This window comes from Cervus elaphus, chromosome 28, assembly GCF_910594005.1.
Source record: "Cervus elaphus chromosome 28, mCerEla1.1, whole genome shotgun sequence".
In the NCBI taxonomy this organism is placed as follows: Eukaryota; Metazoa; Chordata; class Mammalia; order Artiodactyla; family Cervidae; genus Cervus; species Cervus elaphus.
Window position 1 is genome coordinate 42,656,208 of NC_057842.1, and position 15,381 is coordinate 42,671,588.

General features: G+C 58.7%; 2 protein-coding genes across 4 annotated transcripts; one reads left to right on the plus strand and one right to left on the minus strand.

Moving 5' to 3' along the window:
• Positions 1 to 366: 366 nt before the first annotated feature.
• MICAL1 (microtubule associated monooxygenase, calponin and LIM domain containing 1) lies at positions 367 to 11,945 on the plus strand. 3 transcript variants are annotated; one of them, XR_006338348.1, is made up of 26 exons: positions 367 to 858; positions 2,407 to 2,477; positions 2,584 to 2,893; positions 2,992 to 3,199; positions 3,476 to 3,580; positions 3,924 to 4,028; positions 4,139 to 4,294; positions 4,928 to 5,028; positions 5,511 to 5,768; positions 6,041 to 6,156; positions 6,335 to 6,461; positions 6,651 to 6,732; positions 7,304 to 7,451; positions 7,867 to 8,057; positions 8,243 to 8,331; positions 8,471 to 8,512; positions 8,699 to 8,782; positions 8,902 to 9,058; positions 9,375 to 9,451; positions 9,742 to 10,018; positions 10,135 to 10,235; positions 10,502 to 10,615; positions 10,743 to 10,836; positions 11,010 to 11,116; positions 11,222 to 11,295; positions 11,675 to 11,729. XR_006338348.1 is itself a non-coding variant. In XM_043889961.1 (26 exons), the coding sequence occupies exons 3-26, from the start codon at positions 2,636 to 2,638 to the stop codon at positions 11,821 to 11,823; spliced, it is 3,213 nt and encodes a 1,070-aa protein (XP_043745896.1). In that variant the 5' UTR covers positions 367 to 858; positions 2,407 to 2,477; positions 2,584 to 2,635; the 3' UTR covers positions 11,824 to 11,945. The 3 variants fall into 3 exon arrangements, 2 of the variants coding, with proteins under 2 accessions (XP_043745896.1, XP_043745897.1); XM_043889961.1 differs by having other exon boundaries at positions 11,010 to 11,109; positions 11,675 to 11,945; XM_043889962.1 differs by lacking the exon at positions 2,407 to 2,477 and having other exon boundaries at positions 11,010 to 11,109; positions 11,675 to 11,945.
• A 135-nt stretch (positions 11,946 to 12,080) lies between these two features.
• Positions 12,081 to 15,379, minus strand: SMPD2 (sphingomyelin phosphodiesterase 2). The gene is made up of 11 exons (XM_043889963.1): positions 15,170 to 15,379; positions 14,863 to 15,066; positions 14,535 to 14,631; positions 14,361 to 14,437; positions 13,919 to 14,012; positions 13,694 to 13,783; positions 13,373 to 13,455; positions 13,111 to 13,243; positions 12,912 to 13,016; positions 12,583 to 12,736; positions 12,081 to 12,483 (listed from the first exon to the last, which is right to left on the minus strand). The coding sequence occupies exons 2-11, from the start codon at positions 14,910 to 14,912 to the stop codon at positions 12,095 to 12,097; spliced, it is 1,272 nt and encodes a 423-aa protein (XP_043745898.1). The 5' UTR covers positions 14,913 to 15,066; positions 15,170 to 15,379; the 3' UTR covers positions 12,081 to 12,094.
• Between the last annotated feature and the right edge of the window lie 2 nt (positions 15,380 to 15,381).

Sequence of the window (15,381 nt, forward strand, 5' to 3'; positions counted from 1 at the left end):
TCCTTCTCATTTCCGCCTGTCTTAGTAGTGGTCCAACACCCCCAGACCCACCCCAAGACCTTCTTGCTCTCTCACTTCTGCCGCTGTGGAAGCTGCAGATTGCCGAGTTTCCAGGACTTTGCGTCCGTGCCGGATGCCCTCAGCCCGGGTCTAGGTGCAGACTGGTGGCAGGGTAGGTGGACACCGAGCTTGGATCCATCGTGGAGTACCCGGGCCGTGAATCTCCTCGTAGGAGAGGTGAAAAGGACGCAGATGCTTCGGGGCTACCCAACAGCTTCTGCAAACTTCTTGCTCAGTGCGAGCTCCTTCTCCGCCCAGGGCTCGGAGGCGGCAGCTCAGTAGGTACTGCGCAAGGGCGGGTTGCCTCGCCCGCCTGGGAAGGACAAGCTTTTAGGCGCAGGCTCCGGAACGGAGCCGGAGGCCGGTAGTGTACTGCCGGGCTCCCGGAGCCTCCGACCCTCGGCTTAAGCGACCGGTCTAGGATGGGCGGGGGTCTCCGGCCCGTAGCCGGAACACTGCGTCTGCGGCGCCACGCCCTCAGGCACCACCCTACAGCTGTGGGCGGGCCCTTGACTGCCCCGAGCTGGGAAACGCCGGCTAATGAGATGCTAATGAGGCTCCAATAAAGTCTCTGCCGGCGGAGCCTGCTTGGCCGAAGCCCACGCCCAGCTAGGCTCCCCGGCCGGGCGCACCGGCCCGCAGCCCTCAATCCTTGGTTTTGGTCCGCGCCTCCTCTGCCTCCTCCACCCCCCTTCCTCCTCCTCCTCCACCCCCTTCCTCTGTCCCCGCCTTCCAACCCGCCCGGACTGGGACGCCCGCCTGGCAGGAAGAGACCCCTACGGGCTCCCAAGCCCCCGGGTAAGTTGTCCAGCTGCGCCAAATGTGCGCCTCCCGGCCCGCGGGGTCCCGGGGTGGGGGTAGGGACGCGCCTCCTGGGAAATGTGACTCGAGGCCCTGGTGAATCCCGCCTGGCCCGTCAGGCGCCGTCTCTCCGCGCCTCCGTCCTGCCCAGCCCCTCCCGAACTTACGGTCCAGAGTCTGAGTACTCCCAACCGCCCGCTGCCAGTGGTCCAGCTGCCTCCATCCTTCTGGACCGCCATACCGCTCGCACATTCTTTGTCCTGGTGTTTCCAGATTGGGTCGCCCCTTTCCCCACTTCGCTGAAGTCTTCCTCCTTTCCACCTTGCAAGAGAGACCTTTGGTCTTACAGACTTTTAGTCCACCTCTCCAGGTGACCTATGGCGGTGATTTTAATCTCCTGCCTGGGCCTGGCGTCCTGCGCTCCGGGCTGGGACCGGGGAGGCGACTGATTGGGGTCAGGGGGATCAGCTCAAGGGTCTTCCCCCGTCTACGCCACCACCGTCCTTAACTCCCCCGTGGGCAACCACATCCCTGTACCCTCTGATTCCTCCTGGTCCCAACGTGAGAAAGCTCTGCCACCCCTCAAGTTGCGTGGGTGCCCGAGCGAGGGAGAGGGGACAAAGAGAGGCCTTGTCTGGGGAGATTCCTGAAAGAGCGAGCAGGGATGGGGTGGGGTGTCTATGGGAGTGAGAAAAGCTGGGCGGAGCGAATCCTGCTGCCCTGTGGTCCCCCACAACCCCCCAACAGTCTTGTGGCCCACTGGAGCAGTAGTAAGTCACAGGGGAAGTATTTTGACCACAGTGAGTCAGAAATAGACCCAGTTGTTTGTCACCAGACAGATGCAACATCCTGGGGCTGTCTTTTAAGGTAGTTTGGTGGTGGGAAAGTGGATCCTGTGTAGTTAGAGAAGGGGCTTCCCTCGCGGCTCAGTTGGTAAAGAATCTGACTACAATGCAGGAGACCCAGGTTCGATCCCTGGGTCGGGAAGATCCCCCTGGAGAAGGAAATGGCAAGCCACTCCAGTGTTCCTGCCTGGAGAATCCCATGGACAGAGGAGCCTGGTGGGCCACTGTCCATGGGGTCCCGGACATGACTTGGCGACTAAACCATCACCACCACCACCACCACCACCTCCCCTCCCCTTCAAGAGGCGATGGCAAGTGCTAAGGAGGAAAACTTTGCCCCTGGCATAAGACACCACACCCAACAGCACACTGAGTCCGTTGAGGGCTGCCAGGCACAGCGAAGCATGGGGTGAGACGGGACAGGATGTGTGCCTGGCAGCTGGGGTTGCAGATGTTAGATCTGTCCCTGCCTGTACTGCAAGGTAAGCCCATTTCTCTGACACCCTGCCTTCTTCATGTCTGAGAAATTCCCCCAGCTTGCTTGCAGGGCCTCGCTGAAGGCCGGGTAAGAATTCCTGTCCCCCAGGGATGGAGTAGGGCCTGGAGATGCCTGGTTGAGAAGGCTGAGCTGGAGGCTCCCTAGCTTTCTGCAGGCCCCCTGGGCTCAGGACTGCTGATTTTTCATTTCCAAACTTGGCAGATTTCACTTGAAGTGGAACGGATTGCGGCTGTCTGTGGAGCAGCTGGCAGAGAGGCGAGGAGCCCATCTGGGTAGGACCCGGAGCTCCCTGGGGATACCACACTGCCTTCTTCTTCTCTTCCTTTTTCCTTCCTCCTTTCTCCAGCCTCTTGCAATCTTTTCGTTTCTTCTTTGCAGCAACCACGCGCCTCTGCCCCTCCTCAGGATCCCCGCCCCCCCAGGGATCTCCATGGCCTCACCCACCTCCACCAACCCAGCGCATGCCCACTTTGAGAGCTTCTTGCAGGCCCAGCTGTGCCAGGATGTGTTGAGCAGCTTCCAAGGGCTATGCGGGGCCCTGGGGCTGGAGCCTGGTGGGGGGCTCTCCCAGTACCACAAGATAAAGGCCCAGCTAAACTACTGGAGTGCCAAGTCGCTGTGGGCCAAGCTGGACAAGAGAGCGAGCCAGCCGGTCTACCAGCAGGGCCAGGCCTGCACGGGCACTAAGGTGTGTCGCGTCGGCGGTGCCGGGGGTGGGGCTTGGAGAGTGGGCGGAGTCAGAGGAGGGGGCCCACGCCAGGCCTGTGCTGCATTGTGTGTTCGCAGTGCCTGGTGGTGGGTGCGGGACCATGTGGTCTGCGGGCTGCTGTGGAGCTGGCGATGCTGGGGGCCCGAGTGGTGCTGGTGGAAAAGCGCACCAAGTTCTCTCGCCACAACGTGCTCCACCTCTGGCCCTTCACCATCCACGACCTTCGGGCACTCGGCGCCAAGAAGTTCTATGGGCGCTTCTGCACAGGCTCCCTGGACCACATCAGTGAGCACCGTGTGGTGGCCTGGAGGGGCGAATGAGCCTGGGCCTAGAGACAGGCCAGTCGGTGGGGGTGGGGGGCTGCTGGGCCAGCCCAGAGGCAGGGTGGTCAAGATTCACTGCAGTCAGATGGCTTTCAGGACTCAGGTCCCTCACGTGTAAAACGGGCAGTTGGACTGAGTGAGCTCTAAGACCTTCTGCAGCCCAGACCAGGTATACATTGGTGTTTGGGGAGGCTGTAGGATCCTGGGGTCCTTGTTGCTAATGTCCTCTCCCTTCCAGGCATCCGGCAACTGCAGCTCCTCTTGTTGAAAGTGGCATTACTGCTGGGGGTGGAAATCCACTGGGGCATCGCCTTCACTGGCCTGCAGCCTCCTCCCCAAAAGGGTAAGTACTTTTCTGCTCTTGAGAACCCCCATGTACCAAGGATACCCTGGCCTTGCAAAAGAAAAAGGGTGGGTTTGGGAGTCAGCTGAGTCTCCCTTTCTCACAGCCTGGCCTTTTGCAAACCCTTCTGAGCCTCATTTTGGACTTCTGTAAAATGTGAACTGTTTCTTTCCTCACCTGCTTTCCATGGCTGTTGTGAAGGTGTCATTTGATACTGTGTCACTGCTTTGTAAACCACAAAACCCTTTAAATGTTTGTTTGTTTATTTCATTGGATTGTCCTGGGAATATAGACACCCCTTCAGTTTTCTATATCTTTGTGCCACTCACATCCTCTGCCTCAGGGAGTGGTTGGCGCGCCCAGCTCCAGCCCAGCCCCCCAGCCCAACTGGCCAAGTATGAATTTGATGTCCTCATCTCTGCGGCTGGAGGTAAATTCGTCCCTGAAGGTGAGTGATCCCTTCCCTTGAAGAAGCCAGTGTCTTGAGCTCCTCCTGGGCCTTTCTAGGCTATTATACCCCTCATCCTCCGGCCACTACCCACCTGTCCCCATCTCTAGGCTTCACAGTGCGAGAAATGCGCGGCAAACTGGCAATTGGCATCACGGCTAACTTTGTGAACGGGCGCACCGTGGAAGAGACACAGGTGCCCGAGATCAGTGGTGTGGCCAGGATCTACAACCAGAGCTTCTTCCAGAGCCTGCTCAAAGCTACAGGTCAGGGCCCTTCTTCACAGGGTTTCCCTTCCAAGTGTCTGACTGTGGCCTAGCTCCCGACTCTCCCTCTCAGACCTGTCTGCAGTCCAAAGAATCCCACACTTGTCCATCTTTGTGGTCCTGGCAGCAAAGAACCTGAGCCCTCAGGGAGTCAGCAGGCATAACCGCACTTGGCCACCCAGCATGACAAGCCTTAGAAATCTCTTGCCAAATGCATGGGCTTTTGTTTTGTGCTTCTGTACATAGGCTTTAATATAAAAGTGACATAAATTCAAAGTGCAAGCGGTACTTCCAGAAGGTGTTCTGGGTTTTCTTTGGCTTCACACTACCACGCCCTTTGGAGTAAATGCATCTCATTTGGAGAAGCCAGGCTGTCCTCTGCAAGCCTGTGACCGTGTGGTACACGTCTCCCCGCTGCCACTCCACCCAAGTTTCTCTCTTTGCTCCTCCATCTGCTGGGCCTGAGATGGATGGTCCATGGTGCCACCAGAACTCATGGGTCCCTGTGCAGGGAGGACCCACTGCAGGCTAAGCTGTGATCCCAGCTCAGAGGTCAGGCATGTCTCGGGTATTTGGAGAAGTGACACATAATGAGAGGAGACACATCCTGTGCGCCCTGCCCTAACCCCACAGGCATAGATCTGGAGAATATCGTGTACTACAAGGATGACACCCACTACTTCGTGATGACAGCCAAGAAGCAGTGCCTGCTACGGCTGGGAGTGCTGCGTCAGGTGGGGCCCAGGCCCAGGCAGGGAGGGACTGAATGGGTCCAGGCCTGGATGTGGTCTCCCCTGGGTGTGGAGGGAGTCCGTCCTGTCTGCAGTGGCACTGTCTCTACCTCAATAAGCTCTTCTCTGAGACTTACATGGCCACGTGAATCCTGTTCTGGGCTCAGCACCATATACCAGTCACAGCACTGCACTTCATGAGGACTAAGCTCCACGAGGGTTGTCTGTCTCTTCCTTGCTGATGATTCCCAGAGCTTAGAATGGTGCCTGCTATGTAGTAAGCACCCTGAAGGTATCTACTGAATGAACTAGTTGAATACATGTAATGATGCTGGGCCTGGGAGGCAGGATGTTCAAAGTCTGGTCCCAGCTCAGCCTCCAACTGCTGTGTAATCTGGGGAAGCCTGTTTCTGGGGCCTCAGGATGTGGACCTGCTGTACCTGAGGGAACGGGACACTGATGGTTCTGATCTGTTGGCCATGCAGGACTGGCCCGATACTGAACGACTGCTGGGCAGTGCCAACGTGGTGCCCGAGGCTCTGCAGCGCTTCGCTCGGGCAGCTGCCGACTTCGCCACCCATGGCAAGCTTGGGAAGCTGGAGTTTGCCCAGGACGCCCGCGGGCGGCCGGATGTCTCTGCCTTTGACTTCACAAGCATGATGCGGGCAGAGAGCTCTGCTAGGGTGCAGGAGAGGCACGGCACCCGCCTGCTGCTGGGGCTGGTCGGGGACTGCCTGGTGGAGGTGAGGGCTCCGTGTTCCCTGATTGGGGAGTGGCTCTCTGGGTTCCGCATAAGGAGGCATGGGGATTCCCTGGTTGGGGGAAGAAGCGGCCTCATGGGAAGGGGAGGGTAATAAAAGGTTTACTGTTGTAAAGAGGAGCTTGAGGGTGGCTTGGTGGTGTCAGGGGGCCCCCCTGCTCTGGCCCCAGGGGCATGTGGGCTTGGGCAACCCTGTTGGGGTGGGCCCTCTGTTGGACTCTCACTGAGCTGTTTCTTGTTCTTCTGACCCTGCAGCCCTTCTGGCCCCTGGGCACTGGAGTGGCCCGGGGCTTCCTGGCAGCCTTTGATGCCGCCTGGATGGTGAAGCGGTGGGCAGAGGGCGCTGGGCCCCTAGAGGTGTTGGCAGAGCGGTGAGACCTGAGTTGGGGGGGTAGGGCAGGGCAGGGCTGGATGTGGGACAAGACTCGGGAGTAGGTTAGGAGATACTGGGTGAGTAGATGGGGGAGTGGATAAAGGAGAGTGGTAAAGGCCCGGTGGCTGTTGAGGGGTGAGCGCTAACGTGCCCGCCCCTCACCCTCATCCCCCCAGGGAGAGCTTGTACCAGCTCCTGTCGCAGACATCCCCAGAGAACATGCATCGCAATGTGGCGCAGTATGGGCTGGACCCCGCCACCCGCTACCCTAACCTGAACCTCCGGGCTGTGACCCCCAACCAGGTCAGAACTCCTGGCATCACCCTCCACCCCAAGCCTTCCCAGGGCAGCTGTCGTACCCCAGGTCAGGCCTTGCCTCCTGGTCCACGCAGTCACTGTCCCTCTGGGGGAGCCCCACCCAGGCTGCCCTCCCCCATGGGCTGAGCGGGTGTGTGGTCAGCCCGCCTGGAGACCTGAAAGGGGCTGCCGTAGGTACGAGACCTGTACGACGTGGAGGCCAAGGAGCCTGTAAAGAAGATGAGTGACAAGACAGACTCTGGAAAGCCAACCACTGGTGAGCAGGCCTCCTCCAGGGCCACGTCTAAAACACTGACCGAACAGTGATGTGCAAGCACCGACAGCAGTTGCAGCTGCTGGCGGCAGGGAGCAGGGTGCTGGAGCCCTGCTGGGTTGGGGGGGGGGGGAGATTGGGGGGCGTCCTGGAGAGCACAGGGCAGCAGGCGCTTGGCAGCAGCCGTTTAGCAGCCAGTGTGGAGTACTCAGCACTTTAACCACAGCTGGAACACTGGATGGCAGCCGTGCCACGCTGTTCCCAGCTATCCTGCCCCTTCCCATCTGGCAGACCCCAAACCTGCCTCTCCTTTTAGCCTCTGGGCTTCCCTTGCCCCTCAGTTCACAGCCCGCTGGCCTTTCTGTAGCTAGCAGTGATTTCACTTTATTCCGCCAGAAGATTTTTTTTTCAAGTGAGAAAATGGGGATGAAGGAGGTGCTGCTCACATTGTTAGGCTGGGGCTCAGTCGGGGTGGGTCCCTGCTTCTGGCTCCCAAGCAGACCCCGCAGCCAGCAGCTGGGCTCTCTCTGCGGGCTGGGGTGCCCTGGATACAAGTGCAACCTTCTCTTCCTAGGGGCGGCGGGCTCCCAGGAGGAGCTGCTGCGCTGGTGCCAGGAGCAGACGGCTGGGTACCCAGGTGTCCACGTCACTGACCTGTCTTCCTCCTGGGCTGACGGGCTGGCTCTGTGCGCCCTGGTGCACCGGCTGCGGCCCGCCCTCCTGTGAGTCGGGGATTGGGCTTGGGGGTCCCTGATGGACCCTCCCTCTCTCCCATGCCTCTGCGCCTCCCCCTCCAGTGTGGAATGGCAGGGGATTGCCATGTAGGAGGTGGCACGGCCACTACATCCCAGCACCATCGCTTGCTAATAATCCTGCTCTAGTCACTTCACCTCCCTGGAGATCATACTCCTGCCCCTCTGCCCATGAGCATGCATTCAATAGGGAGAGTTCTGAGTGCTGGAGGCCCCCCAAAGCCAGAAGCCGTTGGCATTGGGTGGGTGGTGGTGGGTGTGCAGCAAATAAAAACCCTTCCTGCCCTCGCCTCCCTTTCCCGCTCTTCCTCCCCTGCTGCTGTCTCCCCTTTCCGTGGGATCAAGTTCTGGTCTCCCACTGAACTTTCTCCCTGCTGCCCCATAGGGAACCCTCCGACCTCCAGGGAATGGGCGCTCTGGAAGCTACTTCTTGGGCGCTGAAGATGGCAGAGCATGAGCTGGGCATCACACCAGTGTTGTCTGCACAGGCGATGGTGGCAGGGAGTGACCCACTGGGCCTCATTGCCTACCTCAGCCACTTCCATAGTGCCTTCAAGAGCATACCACACAACCCGGGTGAGCTGGGAGACTAGGGTGGGACGACAAGGGTGTGTGTGTGAGAGAGGGGGACAGAACACAGCAAGGGAGAGCGCCCTATCAGGGACGTCCTGGGAGAGGTATCCTTTATCCCCTGGGCTGGCTTATAGCTCTCTCTTCCGGGGATATAGTATCACCCCTCATCTCCACGACTCTCCTCACAGGCTCGGTCAGCCAAGGCTCCCCAGGCACTGCCAGCGCTGTACTATTCCTTGGCAAACTGCAGAGGACCCTGCAACGGACGCGGACTCAGGTGGAGAGTTTGGGTGGAGTTGGGCTGTGCAGTGGGGTTCTTGTGGGGGTCCCTGAGGTGAAGAGGACGACATCCAGAATGGGGGGAAAGGAGAAGTGGGGGCTCAGAGCCCATGCTTACAATGTAGGACTTGTTGCAGGAAAATGGGGAGGATGCTGGTGGCAAGAAGCCTCGCCTGGAGGTAAATGCATGCAGGGGCTGGACAGTCCCTTCCCTGAGGAAGGACAGTCCCTTCCCAGGTCTTGCTTGCTACCCAAGCTCCTGTACCCAACCCCCCATCCAGTCTCACGCTTTTCCCTTCCAGTTCTTTCACCTGCACACATGACCCTGTCCCTCTAGCTCTCGGCCTGAGCACTTACTTTTTCAGGTGGAGGCTGAGACCCCAAGTACTGAGGAGCCACCTGTCCCAGAGCCTGATGAACCAATGACACCGCCATCCCAGCAGCAGGACGTGAGCACAGGGGCCCTGTCTGCAGGCAAAGGCCTGGGAAGGGCAGGGAGGTGTGTTTCAGGGGAGGGGCAGATCTTGGCTTTGACTCCAGCTGACCTGGGATCTGGGGGTCACTGCAGGCCAGTGCTGAGGATCTGTGTGCAATTTGTGGGCAACGGCTCTATATCGTGGAACGCCTCTGTGCTGATGGCCGTTTCTTCCACCGGAGCTGCTTCCGCTGTCATATCTGTGAGGCCACGTTATGGCCAGGTGGCTATAAGCAGCACTCAGGAGATGGTGAGTGGGCCTGGGAGGCATTCAGAGGGACTTTGCGTTTGGCCCTACCAGTCGGGGTCAGGAGCTTGAAAGTGGAGAGGAACTGGGGTGCTGGGCATGAGGTAGAAAAACAAGCTGAAAATTACGCTTTCTTCTCCCAAGCTCATTCTTCTCTGTCCCCTCCGAAGCCCCAAATGTGGGGTTCTGAGAAACCAGGAGGCTGGTAGAAATTCACCAGCAAATGCAGTCTTGTCACCCCCACCTTCCTTGATAGACTGAGTATCTGATCCTTGGTCTGCCTACATCTGATGCCTCTTTCCCTCTCCCACCTTCCCAGGATATTTCTACTGCCTCCAGCATCTGCCTCAGACAGGCCACAAAGAAGATGGCAGCGAAAGAGGTCCTGAGAGTCAGGTAAAAGCTGTGGAAGTGTGTGGTGGCGGGGTGAGGAGGAAAGGGCTCCCCCGGCCCAGCAGAGTGCATGGGGGAAAACTGAATGTCCTCTACTAGAGTGTAAACTCCACAATGGCAGAGATCTTTGTCCTGTTTTACTTACTGATGTATTTCAAGTATCCAGAACACTGCCTGATACTGTTCAGCAAATGGCACAAACGGATGAATGCCAGGGCCCACATCTGTCTCAAGGGGCAGCCTCGGCCCACTCTGGGCAGGTCACTGACCAGAACATTTGGTGGCTTTTCTAGGACCTTCCCATGCCGAGTGAGAATAACATGCCATCAGACCCTGCGACTCCCATGGCCCTCCACCAAGGGACCAGTCCTGTCCCAGGCCCCAGCCAGCCCACCCGTCGACTGATCCGCCTCTCCAGCCCAGAACGCCAGCGTTTATCCTCCCTTCATCTCACCCCTGACCCGGAAATGGAGCCTCCACCCAAGCCCCCCCGAAGCTGCTCTGCCTTGGCCCGCCAAGCCCTGGAAGCAAGCTTCAAGGGCTGGGGAATGCCAGTCCAGAGCCCTCAGGGTAGCTGCTGGCTCAGGGTGGGGATGGGGTGGGTGGTTTTTGGATTCTTGGACAGGGATATGGGGCATGGGGAGGGAGGTCATGGGGATTCCAGCCCATGTCCACGTCCTACTCAGTTCTTGAGGCCATGGAAAAGGGGGAAGAAGAGAGTTCCTCCTCCAGTGAAGAGGAAACAGAGGAAGAGGAAGATGTGCCTTTGGACTCAGACATGGAACAGGTGAGCGGGAGGAACCTGGCCACCTATTCTGCCCAAGCCAGCACACATCCACTAAACACACGCCTCCCCTCACCCAGGAGAAACTCACAGCACCCAGCCTCCTCTGAGCCCAAATGTCTCCAAATGCCTTCTCACCTGGCCTGACTCTTTCATGTCTCTAAGCCTCTACCTTTTCTATCAGAACTTACCCCACTTCCAGCCTAGGGTCTTTCTGGTCCTTCTTAAATGGAGCTTCCCCAACCCCTATCCACCTGACTCTGTCACAGTTTCTGAGGAACCTGGCTAAGAACTCAGGCACCATGGACAATTATCCAACATGGCGTCGGACTCTGCTGCGCCGGGCCAAGGAGGAGGAGATGAAGCGGTTCTGTAAGGCTCAGGTGCGGCCTCAGGGTTCCCAGGGGTTCTGAGGGGGTCAGAATCCTTAGACTGGGGATCAGAGCTCCTCTGGGACTCTGTTCTTGAGCGATCACCAGACTCCTGGGCTCCCCGTCTTGTACTCCTCAGGCCATCCAGCGGCGACTAAATGAGATCGAGGCTGCTCTAAGGGAGCTGGAGGCCAGGGGCACGGAGCTGGAGCTGGCTTTGAGGAGCCAGAGCAGTGAGTGAAGACAGGGGAGGGATAAACTAAGAGACCTCTGCCTCCTGGCGCTGTGTTCTGCCCCCAGCAACCCCCAAACTGCTAGGTCTGGCTCACAGCAGGCTCTATTCCTTATGCCATGACTCCTATGATCCTGGCTGGAGGCCTGACTGGCCCCCTTTCTTCCTTATCAGGTTCTCCCGAAAAGCAAAAGGCATTATGGGTGGAACAGCTGCTACAGCTCGTTCAGAAGAAAAACAGCCTGGTGGCCGAGGAGGCTGAGCTCATGATCACGTAAAGGGTGTCAGGGCTGGGGGGTGGGAGACAGTGGCATTGAGTCAGGCAGGCCCCAGCCAGGTCTTTGCTCACCCTAGGCATCTGTGCTTTTTCTATTCCTGCCCTCCAGAGTGCAGGAGCTGAACTTGGAGGAGAAACAGTGGCAGCTGGACCAAGAGCTGCGAACCTACATGAACCGGGAAGGTAGGCAGGATGTAGGGAGAGGCTGGTATTTGCACAAGCCTCGTGACTGCAGATACTGCCCAGCAACAGTCCTCCAGTCTGAGTACCTCTGAGGCTGAAATGCCTCCTGAACTGCCTCTTGAACTGAAGGACGCCAGAGGATGGGGCTCCAAGCCCCTACTCTGCACCTTCAGTCAGAGCGCACAACTGAGCTTTTACACCAGATTTCCTTTAAGAATGATGTTGCAGCTAAACAATACTAGAAAACCTTTAGTGTTGATAAGCCAATCTCACAGGGAGGGAAACAGCAGGGGCTGTAGAAGTCACACAGGCCAGGCCTGTGCCTCTTGTGCCTCTCTGCCGCATCCTCTGTCCTCTAAGTTTCATCTCCTCCCTCCAGAAACCCTAAAGACAGCTGCCGATCGGCAGGCTGAGGACCAGGTCCTGAGGAAGCTACTGGATGTGGTGAACCAGCGAGATGCCCTCATCCGCCTCCAGGAGGAGCGCAGGCTCAGTGAGCTGGCCTCAGAGCCTGGGGTCCAGTGCTAGAAGACGCCTGACCTATCTGCCACGAAGACTGGCTTACCCCAGGACAGCATCATCCTATGTTCATCTGGGCTGCCTGGGAGAGGGCCTCAGTGTTTACAATAAAGTTTCTGCCATAAACAGGACTTCTGGCTAGCCGCAGGTGTGAAGCGGGGACTGAGCAGGGAGGGCAGACAGGTGGGAGCCCAAAGGTCTACACTGACAGTCACACTGACCCCTGGCCCCAGTCACTGCCTCTACAAGGAAATAAGCCGAGCCACAAAAGTGTCAAGCTTTATTGTTCCTCAGCTCTGTCTCCCTCCTGCTGCCCTAGAAGCAGGGCTGGCTGGGACTCTGGGCCCAGGTCCTGGGCCTCCCTTGCCCTTCCCAGCACATGCTGAAGCTCGGTCCGGGTCTTACACAAGCTCTTGGCCTCCTGCATGTGGAAGAGGTGGAAGGCACCTGCCCCCAGCACCAGTCCTACATTGGGGGTCCAGAGCAGTAGAGCAGCTTCCCTGATCCATCCTCCGGCCGCCAGGGCACACAGCAACGCCAGGAGAAGAAGCCCTAGCCCAATTGCATAGCCGGCCACGGTGGCCCACCAGCGAGCCTGAGCCATGCCCTGGTCCACTTCTGCCCAGGCCTCCCTTAGCACACTGGTCAACGGCGAGCTCTCTGCTGGTCCTACAACAAGGCAGGACAGTGGGGAGGCAGAATAATGGTCAGAGTGGAGGGGGTACCTGTGGTGCGGAAGGGCCAAAGAAAAGGATGTGGATGACTCACCATGGGTAGGGCTGGGGTTGTGCTGGGGGGGGCTGTGTCGCACACACAGAGTAGCCATCAGGGCCTCATGATCAGAGAAGGGCGGGCCGCTGTAAGGGTCATGGCCTGTAGTAGTTTTGAGAGTCTTACAGGAGATGTACAGCCCAGATACTGCCTAGGAAAAGGGCCAAAGAGAAACTTCTATTTGGAAGTATGTTTCCAGAGAACCAGTTCCTGGCTATCCATTCTCCAGCTGCCAGTGATGTAAGACTAGACCAGCTGGACAAAGGATCAGCACAGGCTGGTGAGAGATGAAGAGACACGGAGGGTGCGACGGGGAGAGGCCTGACCTTATAAAGTACATAATCGATGCGGATGCCCAAGGGAAATGGCCCCAGCTCCTGTTGCTTGACGTAACAGTTCTTGGGTACCATTGTACATCCTTCTTCAGAACCCTAAGTGAAGAGTGGGCTTGAGTGAGGATGCAGGGGAAGGAGGAGGGAAAGATGCTGAGGGTGCAGGTGGAGAAATAATTAGACAGGTCCTCACCTTGAAGTCCCGGGTCTCCAGATAGGCATCATGCAGCCCGGTCCACTCTTTCAGCAGGCGGCAGCCCAGGTCCTTTGGGTGCAAGTTGAGGTCCCCACACAAGAGAACCACATCAGCCTTCTTGGATGTGTGGCTGGAGGAACCAAGATGGTGAGGCAGGAATTCTTCCCTCATCAGTTCTGCCCTAAAAGTGGGACCTTACAGCCACCCTTCAGTCCCTGGATCCCACCCTATTTTCCCTGTTAAGCCCAGGCTCACACACTGGATGAACTGGGCCAGTTCCCAAGCTTGGGCCACACGATGTGCTAGGTAAATGTCCTTCTGTCGATTGTATTCGGCATGGAGCTGCGCAAGATAGAGGAGACAGTAACAGGTGAGACTCAAGGTCCCAAGGGCAGGTGTAAATCAAGTTTGTCTGTCACTTGGCATGGTGCTTGGTAAAATATGTGTGAACTTTGCTTACTGGCCTTAGGAATCCTGCCCCTACAACTCACCCCAAGGCAACTCCACCAAAGGCGTTCCCTCTCTCCCTCCCAGGACCAGGCTGCCTCTCCCAGCCGTAAGCACTGTGGGCTTCACTCACGTGGGTCACGTAGGCATTGAGCACCAATCCACTTAGATGGAGTACCAGCAGCCCCACAGCCTTCCCACAGAACCAGTCACAATGATGGATCTGCAGGCAGGAGTGGGACAGAACTCAGAGCACTGCCCCCCTCTCTCTACCCATCCCTTGCAGTCCTAGGAAGGTTACCTCCACGTGTTAGTGGAGGTGGGGGAGGGTGGTGGAAGAGTTCCAGATCAGGCTCACCATGTAGGGGTAGCCATTGAGGGTGAAGACATGCTGGGTGAATTCCTGGATTGGGTGTTTGGAGAAGACACAGAGACCGCTGCCAATGATGCCACTGAAAGCCAAATCCCGGTTAGCAGTCACAAAGCAGACAGGGAAATACCCAGGTCTTTCCCCCTCCCTTATCTCCCAGCTCTTAGCAGCTACATTTTTTTCTCTCTCTGCAGCTGATGGAAGCTCACAAAGTGTTGGTTGTTTGTGTGGGGTGATAGGACGGCCTGATAGTAAGTCTGATGAGCTGTAGAGCTAGATCTTCCTCATTCCACCTTCTCCGGCTTCCACACCCAGAGGAGAGGATGCTGGGGGAGAGGAAGCAGGGTGCAGGCAGCATAGGGAGGAGGGGCCGGCAGGGCCAAGCACCTCAAGGTGTGAAACTAGGCTTCCAGGCCAGTTGGCTGCTCACCTCCTGAAGTAGTGTGCAGCTGGGTAGGTGGGCAACAGCTTCTGTCTCAAGTACTGGAAGTCCTGTTCACTCCACACCTGGGGGAAGGGGTTAAAGATGCCTTCCCGGCCCTTCCCCCTGGGAGAGCGCCCCCACCCTCGCTGCCCCCTGCAGCCCGGTTCCGCACAGCCCCACCTCCTCCAGCAGAGCTAGGTCGAAGCTCTCCATGTTTAGAAAGTCTCCCAGGCGCTTCACGCGGTCGGCGCGATGCTTGCTCAGGTAGGGAATGCCCCTGAGGACGAGAAGCGCAGTGGGGAGGTGACGGCTGCGGGCGCTCGGCGCTCCGGGGCAGTACCGGAGCTGGGGCCAGGGGCCGGCCGTGGAGGTGCGGGGTGCCCCCCGGACCCCGAAGCTGTAGGGCAGGGGAGCGCCGTGGCCCGGATGTGAGGAAGGCCTCCTTCCTCTGGCAGTGCGGGTGCGGGCGGGACGCGGCCCCAGACCCGCGTGGGGGGGGCTCACTCACCAGCAGTTGAGGTTAAAGACCCTCAGTCGCAGGGTGAAGTTGGGCTTCATGGCGGGGACACTCGGCGGCGCGGGACGGTTCGGCCTCCAGAGCGACGGCCGCGGCGGGGACACTGGCGGGCGGCGCTGCTCCCGGGGCACTGCGTACAGGTGGCCGCCCGGCTCCCGCGCTCCCCGGAAGGCCGCGGCGCTCAAGTGCACGCGCCTGGGGGCGGATTCCCGCGTTACCCAGGCAACCGGCCGGCGGGGCCCCAATCTGGCGGCGCGCCAACCCGGAAAGGCGCTCTGCGGTGAAGACTGGTGCTGACCAGAGGCAACGGCCGCGACGGAGGACCCTGGGCGGGGGCAGAGAGATCCCAGAGGCGAGGGCAGGTGGGGGCTCCCAGAGGAGGTTCCAGGGAGCGGCGAAGGCACGCGGGACGTGGGCTCCGCGTTCCTTTTCTTCGGAGCTCGTCCCTGGTGGCGGCCGCCTATGGGTCCTCTCCAGCCTCTCTACCGGCTCAACAGCAACAGGCGCAAA

Excerpts from the sequence above, each read along its gene's own strand:
- SMPD2 (XM_043889963.1), bottom strand. The coding sequence starts at position 14,912 with ATGAAGCCCAACTTCACCCTGCGACTGAGGGTCTTTAACCTCAACTGC. Across the intron at positions 13,784-13,918 it reads TCAATGGCTACCCCTACATG|ATCCATCATTGTGACTGGTT; the intron begins GTGAGCCTGATC and ends TCCTGCCTGCAG. Across the intron at positions 13,456-13,693 it reads TCAATGCCTACGTGACCCAC|CTCCATGCCGAATACAATCG; the intron begins GTGAGTGAAGCC and ends TATCTTGCGCAG.
- MICAL1 (XM_043889961.1), top strand. The coding sequence starts at position 2,636 with ATGGCCTCACCCACCTCCACCAACCCAGCGCATGCCCACTTTGAGAGC. Across the intron at positions 8,058-8,242 it reads GAGCATACCACACAACCCGG|GCTCGGTCAGCCAAGGCTCC; the intron begins GTGAGCTGGGAG and ends CTCTCCTCACAG. Across the intron at positions 10,236-10,501 it reads TGGACTCAGACATGGAACAG|TTTCTGAGGAACCTGGCTAA; the intron begins GTGAGCGGGAGG and ends ACTCTGTCACAG.